This window comes from Sinohyriopsis cumingii, chromosome 17 (assembly GCF_028554795.1).
Source record: "Sinohyriopsis cumingii isolate HCF-2022 chromosome 17, ASM2855479v2, whole genome shotgun sequence".
NCBI lineage: Eukaryota > Metazoa > Mollusca > Bivalvia > Unionida > Unionidae > Sinohyriopsis > Sinohyriopsis cumingii.
Genome location: NC_142977.1, coordinates 105,767,772 through 105,784,420, shown reverse-complemented (window position 1 = coordinate 105,784,420; position 16,649 = coordinate 105,767,772). Strand labels below are relative to the sequence as shown.

At 38.0% G+C, this 16,649-nt stretch overlaps 1 protein-coding gene across 1 annotated transcript in view; it reads left to right on the top strand.

Annotated features, from left to right (window-relative positions):
- Positions 1–16,019, top strand: part of LOC149779618 (uncharacterized) — a 51,913-nt gene extending 35,894 nt beyond the window's left edge. The window contains exons 2-4 of the mRNA XM_089940406.1: positions 7,602–7,801; positions 10,997–11,140; positions 12,143–16,019. Of these exons, the coding sequence (XP_089796532.1) occupies positions 7,609–7,801; positions 10,997–11,140; positions 12,143–12,336 (531 nt within the window). The 5' untranslated portion in view covers positions 7,602–7,608 and the 3' untranslated portion in view covers positions 12,337–16,019. The remainder of the gene's footprint in view (positions 1–7,601; positions 7,802–10,996; positions 11,141–12,142) is intronic.
- Positions 16,020–16,649: the final 630 nt, after the last annotated feature.

Genomic DNA, 16,649 nt, shown 5'->3' with positions numbered 1-16,649 from the left:
TCTTAAAATAACAGGTTGTGGTTTTATTCGCGAGTACGCGTCGGAAATATCTTCAAAAGATTCCGCGATGAGATCAGAGACTGATTTTCTCAGCGTGTGCGTGTTATATCCAGGAAGTTTAAAATCTGAAATATCCTTCACGGGAATACCAAATCGGGATGCAAAATTCGATCTTTTTTGGGTTCCATAATCGCCTTTGAGATCCAGTAGATTCTGAATTACTTTTTGATTCATAAATTCCATCGTGGATACGAGTTTGTTTAGTTTTTCTATGGTGGTGATAATGTTCGTGCGTGGTTTTGTTATATCAGAGATATAATCTTGAAAATATACTCGCAACAGTTCTAGCTGTTGTTTATGTGCTTGTTTGATCGGATTAAAAAAATGAGCTTCTATGTCTTCTGGAAGGTATTCACGGAATCTCCCGTCTTCGAAAATTACATATATTATATCCAAGGGGTGTCTATCTAATGTTGAAAACCGGGCTTGGCCTGATCGTAATTGATCTGGAAATAATAAATGCTCGCCGTACACGAGGTCGTGCAGTTCTTGTTTATCGGTCTCGAAATCCGATTTTTCAGGTTTTGGTGGACCCGGTTCGACCTCGGGTCGTTTTTGTGGCCATCCTAATACTGTTCGAAGAGAGCTGCTATAAATATCCACGGCGTATCCCGGTGTTGAGATTTCAATGACCGCAGACAGCGTTGGTTCGTGCGCGGTCACAGATATTTTGGCTTCCTTGCCGGTGATTCGTTTTATTTGGCGTTGTATCTCATTGTTGATTTCTTCGATCTGATAACTCCCAGTGGGTAGCGTAATTGTATCCCAGTCGAATTCGTCAGAGTCGGCTTTGCTTTTCCACGAAAACACAAACGAATTATTTGGCTGCTGACCACCAAATAATGCCGCTCTGACATTAGGCCAGCTGTGATACACACTGAGCTTTGCTAATGCGATTTCACTCACTGGAATTGGAGTTCGAAAATTAATACCGAATTCTGGTGTCGTCGAGGACACTGAGATCATTGTGGTCCTTACCGGTGTTGTGTTTGTGACTATTTGTTGAAGCAGTTCTTGTGGCGTTGCCATCAGTGACATTATTTATTTGTTTAGTTTTCAAATAGTCATTGTACGCATCTGACATTAGTTTGAATTCAGAATCTGATATCGACGTAGCGTCGCTACTTTGCACGTCTAACGATGATGATATCAGCGATGATAATTTCTGATATGCGGTCGTGGCTGTATTTAATTTTGTCGTGTAATCGTGTAATTTTGTGTTAGCACATGATGATATTTTTTTTGCTATGATGCCGAAAACTCCAGCTGTTGTTGTGGCCGCACAAACAGAGATCGTGGCGGCGACTGCTGCAGTTACCGGAGTGACCGCTGATAGTATTACTCCCGCGGATGCAACAACGGCAGATACTGAATAAACCATAATGTCTAACACTGTTATGCGTCTGCGGTATTTTTTTACTTTTTGACTGGTTACTTCGATGACAGTTTTTAACTCAGATTGCCACTCACGGACTTGATTGTATCGATATTGTTGAGCATCTGGAAATCCTTCGGATTTCAACGTTGACATTATTCAATTACGCGGTAACCAATTGAGACGTTGCAGCGACGAATTCCAAACAAAACCAGTAAGATGTTGCTGTTAAACTATCGTCCTCGGCTTCAAGCATAAATGTTTCCTCGGTTCCGCTGTTTAGTATTACAGTGCAAACCCCCGAATACTTATCGGTGGAATGTCTCCAAGGATATGTTGTGAAGATTTCAAATTTAGCGGCTGAAAACACAGACAACCTGTAAACACCGGTGGCTGTTGCTGTATATTTGATAGTGTTATTTTGTCGTGACCATGTTGCGAATCCCGATGATACCGTGAATACGATGTTGGTGATATGCCCGGGAGTAACTCCAGTGGGAACTTTAATCAAACTGGTTTTGTTAACGATATCAGGAATACCCGATACTATATCGTGCTGTGTTTGTTTGATCGTGTTAATGTCGGTCTTTACATCAGCGAGTTTTACATCGACGACTGGAGGATCCCCAAAGAACTTATCCACGGCCTCATCAGTTTTTGCGAAGTTTCTTCGAAGTCTTGTAAACGCGCCCACGTGAACATCATACTCTGCACGCAGCGTATTTAGTTTACCGTTGACGATGTCCACGTATTGTTTGTTTGACGCATCCTGGTCGGATTCGGGATTCGCTAACGCGGTTATTTTGTTGCCGCTCATGTCAAGTCCGCCGGTCATTACGTCGCCGGATTTTGTTACTTTGTCGCTGACTAGGCCAACAACGAGTTTGTACTGCGCGTCGACGTATTGTTTGTTTGCGGCATCTTCGAGACCTTCCGGATTTTTTAGAACGGTTATTTTGTTTCCATTCATGCTGAGTTCTCCTGTCATCGTGTCACCGTCTTTTTTCACGCACTTGTCAACACCTTTATCAATACTGTCTTTGATGCTTGCGATTGATATATTCGAGTCCTTGATCCGGCCGCCATCACTAAATGCAACGAAGTTATCCTTGATAGCTCCAAGAACTCTGCGAATTATATCATTCCACTTAATGTTGCTCGTTCTTAGTTTTCCTTGCCTGTCTTGAAAAATAGCAACTTCATCTGGGTCAACTCCAGCTATATTCAAAAGATTATCGATTTCATCTCGGGTCGCATATTTTGAGAGATCAACATCTGTGCTTGATTTACCTCTTCGCGCGGAAGGTCTTCCGTAAATATCAACCATTATTCTTATTGCTGTTTTTCAAATGCGAGCATGGGAAACACTAGCATTTCTCGATGCGGTATATTCATACACTGCTCGATGCGGAGGAGTTGCTGGATTTCTTGAGATTGCATCAAGAACGTTCAATACTTCGCGACCACAAATGGGCGGATCAATTAATGTTTGTGTTGGTAGCGTCGACTGCCACACTGGAACATTATAAAATCTGCTGTTGAGAGTGCGAGGCACTCCGCGGACATACCTGAGAAACTCAACTGGCGGTGCTAAACCGTACGAATCAAAATAGATAATTCCACGTGGATCGATCGCGTAAGCAACCCAGTGAGTTCCAGGACCATCTTTGTTGTCGAGATTGATAATGCCAGTTTCTGGATTCCGCGGCCGCGTCGGTAATTGATCTCGCATAAATACCCCCCGGAAATGTTTTATACGCAATTTTTTAACAGCATCGAGTAAATCAAAATTGCTCAACGGCGTTAGAATTTTTTTGGATACCATGATGGTGGAGTTCCTGGTAGTCTTAGACCGCGTCCCTTTTTTTTGTACCCGTGTCCGGTTGCCTTCTTTAGTGCCATTCCAGCTGCCGGTCCAAGTGCACCGAGTGCTATCGCCTGTGCTGCCGCTGGTGATGGAGTTCCCGATAATCTTAGACCGACGCGCCCCCCCTTATATCCGTTTCCGGTTGCCTTCTTTAGTGCCATTCCAGCTGCGGTTCCAACTGCACCTAACGCTGCAGCTTTTGCCGCTGCGCCAAGTAATCCTGGAATTGCAGCAGCTAGTATTGGGATGAGGGGAAATATTCCACCGGTTTTAGTCATGTCCTTGATAGCTGCAGCAGAGAAATCAAGTCGGACACCGGTTTTTGCTGTTAGTGCCTTATTAAAATGTTTAAGCTGAGTATTAGTCAACGACAGCTTGTTTGGACCACCAACAAGTTGATCTCGTCGCAACGTTATTGATGTCCCGCACGTGCCTGCGTTCTTCGATTGCAATTTCTTCGTTTGACCGGAAGTCAAGGTGACATTAACGTGACTGTATGACATTATATCCTAAGTTTGATTTTAATTGCGTTACATATTCTCGATTGGAGCGTCAATAACTCTCATTCGTCCGCCAACACCTTCAAGCAGCATTGCTTTATCGGAGAGTATGACAGCGATCGCTCTAAAACCAGCAGGCGGGCCGAGGGGAAACTCACCTACACGAGCTTTGAAGTGTATATCAACGACAGATTGTTTTGTTAGATCCAAATGTTCCAGCGAAAAGTAATAAATCGGATACAGCGTTGTAAAATCCAGTTGTGATATCTGCAACCCGGTATCAATATTTTGATCACGTCCCATAAATGTCATCAAACGATGATACGCCCGTGCAACTTCATTTCGCTCATAATCTATCAGTATATCCTCGGATGGTTCCTGATGCCCGTTTATTCGCAGCGAAACCTCAGAGACACCAAGTTTGTCAAATATCATATTACTCTGTAGTTGGGAAGACAACCTCGCATTTTGCTGGAGTGCAACAAAAATATGTCGCGGCGCTGATATTCCCTGTTGTGATGCTATGTGCCACGTGAACTGCCCAGCACCGGCACCTTGAATGGAATCTGTTGATGTTGTTAACCACGATATCAGTGATTTACCACCTGTGTCCATGAAAGAGAGTAATCGTTGCTCTTCAGTGATCGATGGGGACATCACTGGCATCCACAAAGCAAGCTTGAATAATATTACTTTACCGCCAGCAACACCGTCTTCTCGCCAGATAGCGTCAACGTCATCACTTTTTCGGTTAAGTACAACTGTATGATTGGCTCCAAAAATAACCTTTCTGACATGTCTGCAAAATCCAAAGATGTGAGACAGTGGAATTGCGCATGAAAATCTCCTACGTTCACCTGATAACATTAATTTACGTGTAGCAAAACCTAAATTGTAATCTGGACTAGGCCTTAATATTGGAAATGCAGCACCTGGCCTGGCCGCAAATCCAGCCGGTTGCGGGTCTACAGCAGTGCCTTGTGCTGTTTGTACTTGAATAGCAGATCTGTGTTCGGGATGATCAGAATTATCCTTAGCGAACATCATAGTCGGACCAGCTGATCTAGTGTAATCATCTGAGTATCTCGCTAATCCCAGGATTGTTGTAGCAACGTCAACATTATCCTGAATTATTTCAATTTCTCTTCCGTCAATGCTGTATGAAGCACTTTTGAACAGCGCCATGATACCGTTGTTAACAAAACCAACTCGAACATTAGCTCCGTATTCTGTATTAGCGACAACATCTGTTACAAGTTCACCCGTGACTTCAAGAAATGCTTCAGCGGGCAGGAAATATCTACTTGTATCCTGGACTCGTAATTCAATTCGTCCACGTTGATTAGGCACTGTTGCCTCATAAGAATAATACTGATAATCGCGCACGGACTCATCTTTTAGTGTTGGTGCATCCATATCGAACGCTGGATCAGATATAGGTTTGAACATTATATAAAATTATTGTCTTCTAAAACGAAGACCACTTCGAGAAATTCCGCTTCCTGATATCAAGCTTGTATTTATTTGTTCGGGTGTTTGGGTTACAAGCTCTGCAAGTTTTTGATTGGCAGCCTGATTTATTACTTTACTGACGTCCGCGGGCATAAGTTCAGTACTGGCCAGTTTCACCGGTGGCGGTTTTTTTGATCTGCGAATTAACCGTGACAGTCTGTCCTTGATTGACGCGAATGCCTTCCCGGCGAGATCACCAACAGATCCAAGGGCTTTATCCTTGACAACATCAATAGCTTTCATCGACAATTGTTTTGCAATCGGTAACACCTTAGGAGCTATTCTTGAAAACAAACCAGTAATTGTATCACCGAGACCATCTCCGTAGGTTGCTCTGTAGACTGGTAATCGCGAGTTCACTACGCGGACTGGTAACACGCTAGCGTGTCTAGGTTGAGAATTGTGCACGATCATTTTATTTAATTATTGTTTCTCTAACTAAATTTGCTAGTCGCTGTGGTAACCGTCTGCGAGTTCATCAATGAGTCCCCGGTAAACGCCGATATCCATAATGCCACGCTGAAATAGTCTCTGACAGATATCTGCGGCTTCATTTATAATTTCCGGAGAGTTGTTTCCGGCGCGTTTTCCTCCGATGAGAACTTCTAACCGTGATACGTCATTGACGATATTGTCAGGACAGATGTGGTTGTTATATCCGCGACCGGTGTAACCTTTTCCTGTTTTCTTTAGTTTTGCTGATATTTTAACAATTTCATCAAATACAGATCTTTCCCTTTTTTCTATCTTTTCTATCTTAGAGTAGGTACCCTTTTTCGGTATTCCTTTTTGTAATTTTTCTCTTTCCTCCTTTAAATCTTTTAATTCATTTTGTAATTCTTTTATTTTGCTTTTCAGTATTTCCTCTTCTGATATATCGGGGGGGATGGGCGACGAAACAGGAGTGGTAAAATCATCATCAGGAGCGCTAGCCCCCATTTGTTCAGGTGATGAAATTTCAAGCACTGGATCAGGCAGTGTCATCGCGGGGTTTATTTTTAGAGCTGGTGGTTTCTTCTCCTGTAGTCTCGACTGTTTTGTCATTTCCTTTTCCTGTATTTTTTTCTTCTTTTCTTCCTCCCTTTCCTGCCTTTTCATTTCCATTTCCTGTATTTTTGCCTGCCTTTCCCTTTCCTTTGCCTTCATTTGTTGGTCTCTTAGTTCCTTATTAACCCCAATTACGCCAGTTTTTATAAAATTATAGGTATCATCAGTGCTAGATATTCGAGAAATACCTCGGTTTACTTTGTAAACATAATCCCTCCAATCAGCCTGGGTTATACCCGAGGCAGCTCCTGGTTTTAGAAAATTTTGCCGGTTAGGATAATTTAAGACAATCCAAGTAGAAAACTCCTTAAGTTCATCCACGCTAGTAAGTGGAATATTTTTTATCTCAGTAATACCATCTTCGGTAAATTTATTAATAAATGTTTCCTTAGCAACTGTCACTACTCCGGCGGCACCTGGATCAACTACAGCACCTTCATCTGCCTGTTGCTGTTTAAGTTCTTCTACTGCTTGAAGTAACCCTCGTTTTGTTTTGGTAGGGTCAGCAGGATCAGTTTTTCCTACAATTGCAGTTTTAACTTCACCAGTAGCTGCTGTAATAGGCTTAAATAATTCCTCCGCAGATGTTGCAAACTCAACTCGCGCTTCTTGTCTTGCTCGTAATTTTTCTTTAACGGAATCATGGACCGGAATAAATTTTTTAATCGCGGCTAGTCGTTGTCGTGCCAATCTAGTTGTGAATGCTTCTCCAATATTTGCCATTATTTATTTGTCCACGATTTAATTTCCCCGCGAAAACTCTTCGAGGGATCGGGGACATTTTTTTGTCCTGTATTCTGAATAGAAGGGTTTATTTCGTCGAAATAAGCCCTCTATCGAGGAATAGTTTCCCGGAGGGGTTTATTGTGAAAATAGTTTCGGTCTGTTCGCCCCCTCTGCTGCTAGTACACAAAAGAAACAAATGGGAATGTTAATGCACATAGTGAAAAGATAGCATGCTTACAGCATGCAATTGTATGCAATACAACTATGTCGACCTATATACCAAATAATATGTTTCTAACTGGTTTAGAAACATGAATCATTCTAACATATAAAATGTGTGCAAAATAGAGTGCAAACAAAGGTTAGGCATCTCAATACATTTAATTTGATAGATATTTCCTTAAGCTTTGGCATAGAACAATATACTGAGAATCAACATTTCAGTAGAGTATGTGTAGATAACAACATTTCAGTAGTGCTAGTGTAGATAACATGAGCTACATCTGTTTTTCAGATTCATCATGGGAAGGCTTAGTATCATCGGATTGATATGTTCGGGGGTCTCCCTCGGCTTAATCATTATATCCACTGCCATTCCGTACTGGTCACACATGATTCAAGATAAGAAAGATTTATACATTGGATTGTGGGCGAGTTGCACAAAATTTGAAAATAAAAAGGATGCTGATTGTCAGGACGAACAGGGATATAAAGGTCTCCTAATCCTTTCTCTCTCTCTCTCTCTCTCTCTCTCTCTCTCTCTCTCTCTTGGAACTTAATGATGTATGGTAAATGATTGACATGCATTCATTGTTTATTCATTATCTTCGTAACCTTGAATAATACCCAAAATAATTACAAAAATATGAATTACAGTAACAACATAATGAATAATAACAGCAAATATAATCATAACATTTTGTCCTTATCGTTGTTATCGTCATTCTCATTTTTACCATGCTACAGTTTCAGCTGCTGCTGTCCGTGATACTGTTTGTTTTTGGTTTCTTTTGATTTATTGTTATTGCTGATGACGATAGTGATAATAAGGAGAGGGTGGTGATGGATAGGAATAGTCGAGCTGCAGGTGACAGTCAGGGTAAACAGAATTATATATCTGCAAGAGGGCGTTGCAAATCAAACTAGAAATGTATAGAAAGTAGAATTATTTAGTCTTTTGGTAGTTATTTTGTTTCCGCATAGCCAGTCTATTCTTTGGATACGTTTGCATTCCGTATCTTCGGTCCACATGGGATCATGAAAATGAGTATTTGACCGTTCTTAACACAAACACACTCCCACGCCTGCTCTTTTTCTGGGGTTGTACACCTCCATTGCAATTTGATTTGTGTGATAATGAGCTTGCTTTCTAGCGCTAATACATATATAGATTGGTAGGCAAGTGTATGACAAAAAACTCGAAAAATCTGAAAATGAGGGAATAAAATTCTAATTTGTTTAATTACTCATCTATTTTGTGCCCGTTTCTTGTTGTCTTTTTTTAATTTAAATTAGCACTTTGGCTATGCATAACTGGCTTATCCGATATTCTTCAGTATGAATTATTTTTATTTTTTATTTTTTGTCAAGCTGATAGATTACTTCTTCACTTATGATTTGATTGGGAAAAATATAGTCTGCTCCACCTTTCTTAATTACTTACTAAGGGAGACGACCCACTGTCCTCTTCATATGTTACTAGTGATATAAACCTTCACAACTTTCTGGCCAAGCAATACATAAATCACGCAATACACTTCCTGAGTTCCTCAGTAGTGCCTGTCTCTTTTTCCCATGTGATAAAATAATTAAATTATATATTATGCCAATGAACTTTCTATTAAAAATAAGAAGCGAAAAAAAAGCCACCAAAATACAAAACTTCTTCAAAATATTCGTACCTGATCTGGACGTCACCTTAAATAAATTTAACCCCTAAAGCTTTCCACCATTTAATAACACATCAACTGCATTTAATAACTTAATAATTATAGGCGCAACTGAGTATGGCTAAGTGAGGTTTGATAACAAGACTTAATACACGCATTACACTACCTATATAGTTTGCTTTTCAGTACTGTACGTTTCAAGGTGTCCAGATCTAAACTAAGAATAAGTAGATCAACAGTACCTTCCTAGAGAAACGTACAGTTACGTTCTTGTCACAGGTTCTCAGGCACTCTTTACCGGGGATGAACTGTAGGAAGCAACATCTTATAGGTCACAGATTTCACTTCCGGGAGAGCAATTAAGCCTTTGTTTTCTTGTGTATTGTTGGCAACAGACATTCATAGCATAATCACCATATTCTAAAGAATAAATGCTTTTCTTTAAATCAGTCCCAAGAGTTTCTTCATTTAAGATAATAATCAGTATATAAATGACAGGATAAATACGGTACTTAAAAATATAAAGGGAATATATGCTTTTAAAATATAAAGGGACCATATTCTTATAAAACATTAAGTGACTAAGTTCTTATAAACATAAAGAGAGTATATTCTTTAAAAACATAAAGGGACTATATTCTTATAAAACATAAAGGAACTATATTCTTTAAAAATATAAAGGGACTATAATTTTAGAATTGAAGCACAGCTGACGCATATGTTAATGAAGCGTTTCAACTAAGACAATATAAATGCAGGATATTATACATGCAAGTCTAATGTTTATCATTGATAACTACTGAACGTTTGGAGAAAAATCCTTTGGTACAACCCAAGCAATACGAACGGTATTGAATTGTTACATCTGAGGTAGATCATTCGAAGTGTTTAGTGAAGCAGGTACCTGATTCAGCAATAAAAAAACTTCACTTGAATCCATTAACTGTTTGCCTTTTACGTGGAAGGTGATCATGAGTACTATAAGACTCAATTCCTCTCACATTTTAAATTAGTCTGACACCGTTTCCGTCTAAAATCCTACTAGACGCTTTTACATACTTTTAATTGGCTTGAAAAACAAAGAAGTTAAATTACATAAAATGACATTCCTTTTATCTCGTATCTACTAACTTGTTTATATCACTGCACGATTTTACAAGTTCAAGATTGAAAGCACTCGCTGACTTTAATAATTCTTTGTTTCTACTTTGATTGGAAAGCAGGGGGCTCCTCTGTGCAAATGCTACGCAGTGGAGAATGATTTTGAAATAAACAAAGCTCACACAGATTTGCTTGGCTATTTCAATTATTGCGAATAAACAATCTTCTTTTGTGAAATCAAGAATGAAGGGGTTGTTAAGCATACTGGGTCCCATCCTAAATTCTGGCCTTTCGAAAACTATGGTTTATTTATTAAGTGCTTTCAAGCAGAAAATATTGTTTTAATTACATCTTTACATTCTTCAACTTCGTGAACACCTTGTTTTCACTGCCTTCATAATCGGGCGCCTCTAGCTAGGAACTTTTATTTCGATAAGTGGATCTGGGTAAAGATACAAAAATAAATAATTAAAGAAGTGAGAAAATTCTTACGTTACAAGCGTATGAAGGTCGACAAGCAAAACAGAAACAAGAACACGAGGATCTAAATAATTTTTGGCAAGTTCATGATTGCAATTATGCAAGTTATTTGCTTTTTCTGTTGTATAATCTGTCACTTGTTGAAACAAATATCTTATGAATCCCTACAGACGTAATTTGCTGTTTGAATTGAAAACTGGCACGACCAGTTGAGACAAAAACAAAAGTAAACAAGAAGAAGAAGAAAATAACCAAAACAGGATTCGCTTGAATGATTTTTTTTTTCTTTTTTGTGCAAGTTAGTGCAATATTGTGTGTCAGAAAACACATCAGAAGATGCAAAATGTCAGTCAGTACCCATATGGCAGTCAGTACACATATAGTTGGAGCTGCACTCGCTTCTCCTAAACCTTGCTTATTCATATTATTATATTTTCAGAGTATGTTCTGGCTGTTCGTGCATTTGTTCTGCTTGGTTTGCTTCAAGTGGCTATTGCAGCCATGCTTGCAATAATTCGTTTGTTTTCATCCTACGGTAATGCAAAGGTATCGACTGTTGCAGGTGTCCTTGCAATCTCGGCAGGTATGTTAAACTCTATGCTTCCGTCGTTTGAGTTACAGCATGCGAAACTTGCTGTTATGATAATATGCTACAGCTTGTGTGTAGTCCTTAAGGACAATGGGGAGTATAGTTACAAATGACATTCGGTCTTTGTGTTTTGTTTAAGCAAGCTTAAGGAGTTAGGTTCTAAATGTGTGTAGCTACTTTACTTACCTTATTTGTCAAATTATCATTGCTAGACTCTGTTTAGATTGCAAGAAATATGCTTCTTTGTAAGCAGTTTGCCTTCTGTTTGCTATTTTCACATTTATGAAGATTCAAATTTTAAAAAATAAAATTTTGTTAAATATTAAACTTGAATTTAAAGAAGTTATTTTTATAATATATGAGCGCGAGATTAAAAGAAAACAATCGAAAAAAGATCATGTTTCATGACATTATTTGTCCCTCATCATGGATTGATATAAATATATTTTTGGAATAACAAATATCTGTGCAGGTGTTTAATAAATTTATAAAGGTTGGTGAGTTGACTTTAGAAATTCACTAATTAATTTATATTTGTATTTTTGAATAATTCTCTCTCTGTAAAGCGTTTGGAAACAAATTTGTTGTCTAAAACATCTGTACAATATAAAACACACTCTAATTATCCAAACGTCATCATTATTGGCGGTGGAAGTCTGAATTAAATATGTACAATTTTGACTATGTGGAGATGCCATAATATTTAATATGAGATAGTCCAAACAAGGGAAATACATTTATTCATTTTATCGATAATTTTTGGCTTTATAAGTATTCTAAAACTTACACATAAATTATGCCGTTGATGATTTGTAGACTTGTGTGTCGGTTCAAGTATCAACAGATGGCCTTGATGAAACCTAAATGAACCCATTGCCAGTAGAGTTCAGACTGAGTGTAGCACCACGAACACATCTTCAGTGCAATCAAACAATATTATCCTATCGCTTACCGTGCGACTGGAGTTTTATTAATTCAGTGCATGGTCTTTTACAGGTGTTTGCATGCTGATTGCAGTAATTATATGGGGCGCAAAAACTAATGATATGGTTGCTGAAATAAACCAAAGCACACAACAGCAAACTGTACAGTATCACGCTGGCCTAGCACTAGCTGTTATAGCGGCAGTAGCAGCACTCGGTGCTGGTATGCTGTTCATCATTGGAAGGCAACACCCGATACCAACCTAATTTCTGTGGAAAACACCTTTGTACGGTCCAGCTTTTCTTGCTGATGAAGATATTAGTCTTTTAGTTTCATCTCATAAAACAAAAGACTCATAACTATATTTCTGACAGCTGACGGTTCTACATATTTCATGAGATATATGACTAAATTTTGTTTCCAAGCAAACCGTTTCAAACAAAATATATACAAGAATATATGCAGCAATGATAACGTAAGACCCATTATATAATGACACTGCGTAAACAGTATATTACTGCGTATCAGTATAGGTTGTTTATTTTCTACGATGTGGATATTTTCAGTCTATGAATACTTGTACATAATTCTACAGGATCTAACAATACACTAAAACCACATTGTGAAATAATATCTCAAACAATATTGTGAATTGCTTTCTCAAAACAATACTGTGACTTACTTTTTGAAGGCATACAGCAAATTTCTCTTAAAAAACAATATTGTGAATTACTTTCTCAAAGAATGAAGCGAATTTCTCTACCAAACAATATTGCGAATTAATGTATCAAACAATACTGTGAAGTGTTGTCTCAAACGTTATTGCAAATGACTATCTCAAACTCAAACGATATTGTGAATTACTATCTCAGTAACATAATGTGAATTAACGTATCAAACAATGCTACGAAGTACTGTCGTAAGCAGTGGTGTGTATTATCGTCTCAAACTATATTGTGAATTACTATCTCAGTAACATAATGTGAATTAACGTATCAAACAATGCTACGAAGTACTGTCGTAAGCAGTGGTGTGTATTATCGTCTCAAACTATATTGTGAATTACTATCTCAGTAACATAATGTGAATTAACGTATCAAACAATGCTACGAAGTACTGTCGTAAGCAGTGGTGTGTATTATCGTCTCAAACTATATTGTGAATTACTATCTCAGTAACATAATGTGAATTAACGTATCAAACAATACTACGAAGTACTGTTGTAAGCAGTGGTGTGTATTATCGTCTCAAACTATATTGTGAATTCCAGGCTCTAAACACTAAGAGCTACTTACTCAAACAATGTTGTAAACTACTATCTCAAATGATATTTTGAGTACTATATATATCAGTACTTTCTCCTTAACATTGCTATTGGCCTTATGGACCTTTTGGAATTTAACATTACAGACAACACCATGGGGCTCATTGTAAATTTAGTATGATTCGTCCATTATAAATCCCTGTGGAAACTTTAATACAGTGTGCCACTATGGCCCTGTGTCAGAATTTAACATGTGGCACGAGTTAATATGGTCATCTAACTCAATTTAACATAATGGAAATTAAAATGATGGGCAGTGATAACCCATAATGAGTACTTAACATAACGGATGACACTATGAGGCCCTATGAGAATTTAACATAACGGATGTCACTATGAGGCCCTATGTGAATTTTACATAGGAACTGAGCATTATGGACGGGCAGACAGATATATAACTAATTTAGCTGAAAGAAGCCAATCTCTCTCTGAAATAAATATCCTTACAATGCAACACTTGTACGCAACTTTTGCTAGTACACTCATGGGTTCAACATAATGCAATACTGATCAAATCAATCGTTTGTAAAGTGATTGTTTGATTAGTGGTCTACTGTATTGCAATGTAGCCGATCACTTTTGATATCAACTTTTGCAGAGTGATTATTCGATTAGTGGCCTACTGTATAGCAATGTGATCGATCACTTTTGATATCAACTTTTGCAGAGTGATTATTCGATTAGTGGCCTACTGTATAGCAATGTGATCGATCACTCTCTTATATCAATTGTTTGCAGCTTGGTTCTTTGGTTCGTGGTCTACTGTATAGCATTGAACTCAATCACATTCTACAATACGTCACATTGATAAACACTTATAAAGTGAATACCACTTTCTGTCGCCTTGAAGTCAGTCCACTTGCATGCTGTCGTATTGATGTTTTTTATTTATTTGCAACGTGAGGCAACAGTTTTTTTTATTTCGCTGCAATTTGCTCAACATTGTACCATATTGATATTATGTTTATGAGGAGCGTTACAATTTCTATTCAATTCAAGTTGGTGAATTGATGACCGTAAACATAATTTCTTATTAGTATTTATTTTTGTTGTGCACTGTTGCTTTCAAACTTAGGACAATCTAGGCAAAGAGGCAATGTTCTATCAATATTGTTTAAACATTTAGAGACTACATACGAGTGAATTATCAAATGAAAGAAGGAATGAATTAGTTTCCAAAGAAAAACTTACTGTTTCGTTTAACCTAAAACGAGCAGAGAATGTCTTTGGTCTAATATAAACATACGCTTACAAGATCGCACTTACCTTTACAAACAACATTGATAACTGAAGGGAATAGTGTAAGATCCAACATCTACAATAATACACAAGTCTGGGTGCAAGGAGTGAGATCTGATGACAGACACTTACTTTTACAAATCATTGCCCAAGCTTACTAAGTAAACGATGAGAGCAAATGGGGTATGCTATGACAAATAAGACTGATAAGGAAAAGGATGCGAGATATGGCATTATTATCTTCTTCGTAAACAATCACTTAACTCTTACAGTCTATAAACGCATTTACAAGCAAATGTATATGTGCAGGAATGGGGGAATAATTCCTTTTCATACAAATACGCACTGTAGAAATATAGGACACATTTTACAAGCCATCGGATGAGGGCAAAGAGGTATGTTATGATAGAATAACATACATGCTTAAATCAAGCATTGATAAATTCAGAAGAAAAAAACAACAAATAAGCAATGAAGAGATGTGGTATTGCTTTTTCCTTGTTGATACAAACACGCTGTCGTAGAACCAAATACGAATCCTTACAAACCAATATCTAGGGGCAAGAGGTATGACATGATGCCTTACAATGTGTGATTTGTGTGATTTGGATTTTTAACGTAGCTTTTTTAAAAATATTTTCAGTCATATCGCTACGATGTCTGCAGTGTGGCAGTTTATAGTGATGTCCAGCACTTGGGCATCATGCCGCAGACATGTAGCACGATGTCCCACCCAGTCACATTATCCTGACACCAGGCCGACCAGTCCTAACACTAACCTCTTAATACTGAGCGCCAAGCGAGTCAGCTGTTAGTACCATTTTTGCAAGTATTTGGTATGACTCGGCCAGGGATCGAACCCACGACCTCCCGCATCCGAGGCGGACGCTCTAACCACTAGGCCACCGGAGCGATCGACGACTTGCAAACCAATATCTAGGGGCAAGAGGTATGATATGATGACTAACACTTGCTCTCAAGATCTCAGTCTACTTATTCAATTCAAACGCTCGTTCTTACATGTGAATATTTAGGGAGGTAAGGGTCGTGTGCCCTGCGGTAACTTTCCTTTCTACTTCAGGAGTATAATAACGATTATGAACATGATGTGTATGGCATTTATTTGTAGGTGGAATCAGAGAAAGCGGCCGACATAAAATTACAAATGGAATATTTTCTACTCTGCTTAACTTGGTTTGCAAACACGTTACATAATTATCTAATTTCTCTTTTACCATATTAGAATATCCATATAACATGACAATGCATAAGTGACAACAAATTAGCACATTCCATAAGTACTGAGAAGTACTCGTTCACAAGTAAAAGTTAAATGACCGTATATTATTGAAAAAGAATGAATTTCACAAAACCTGACACCGCAAACAATAAAGAATTATATTAACCTGCCACGTGGATTCTAATATCTATAAAACATATACGTAAACCTGTCGAAATAGTCAAGACTATAGTTATTAAAGCATGAACGTTTGTAAGGGACATAAAGCGTACTCGCTACAAGTACTTATTTGACTTAACTTCCAAACCTGAGCAACCTGTGAATGTTGCTCATCTATTTAGTTACTCTATGTATCAGACAAGAGTCACATCATATTTTAGTATATGGTATGCATACTCATAGGAGTTACATTAAGAATTGTTTTATTTAGACCCAGTTATATTTCAGAGAATCTGTCCTGCTGAAAAGAAACATTTTGAAGATGTTCTTATAATGCTGAAACATTTTCCTACAACAAATAATACATGAGACAGTTAATTAAATTTGAACTAATATACAACATACCATGCTGAAATTGTTTCTCCTGAAACAGAGACAAAATAAATCAGGCAATTATGTAAATTCAAGCTAATATAGAACAGCTTAGATGATAATCACTTTCGGGACACAAAGTCTACAATTCTGTGACAATCTTTCCTTTTCTTGGGGAACAAAACGTTTAACACTGAATGTGACATCAACTAAAGCGTGTAGTGTTCAGCTGGTTTCTGATGGCT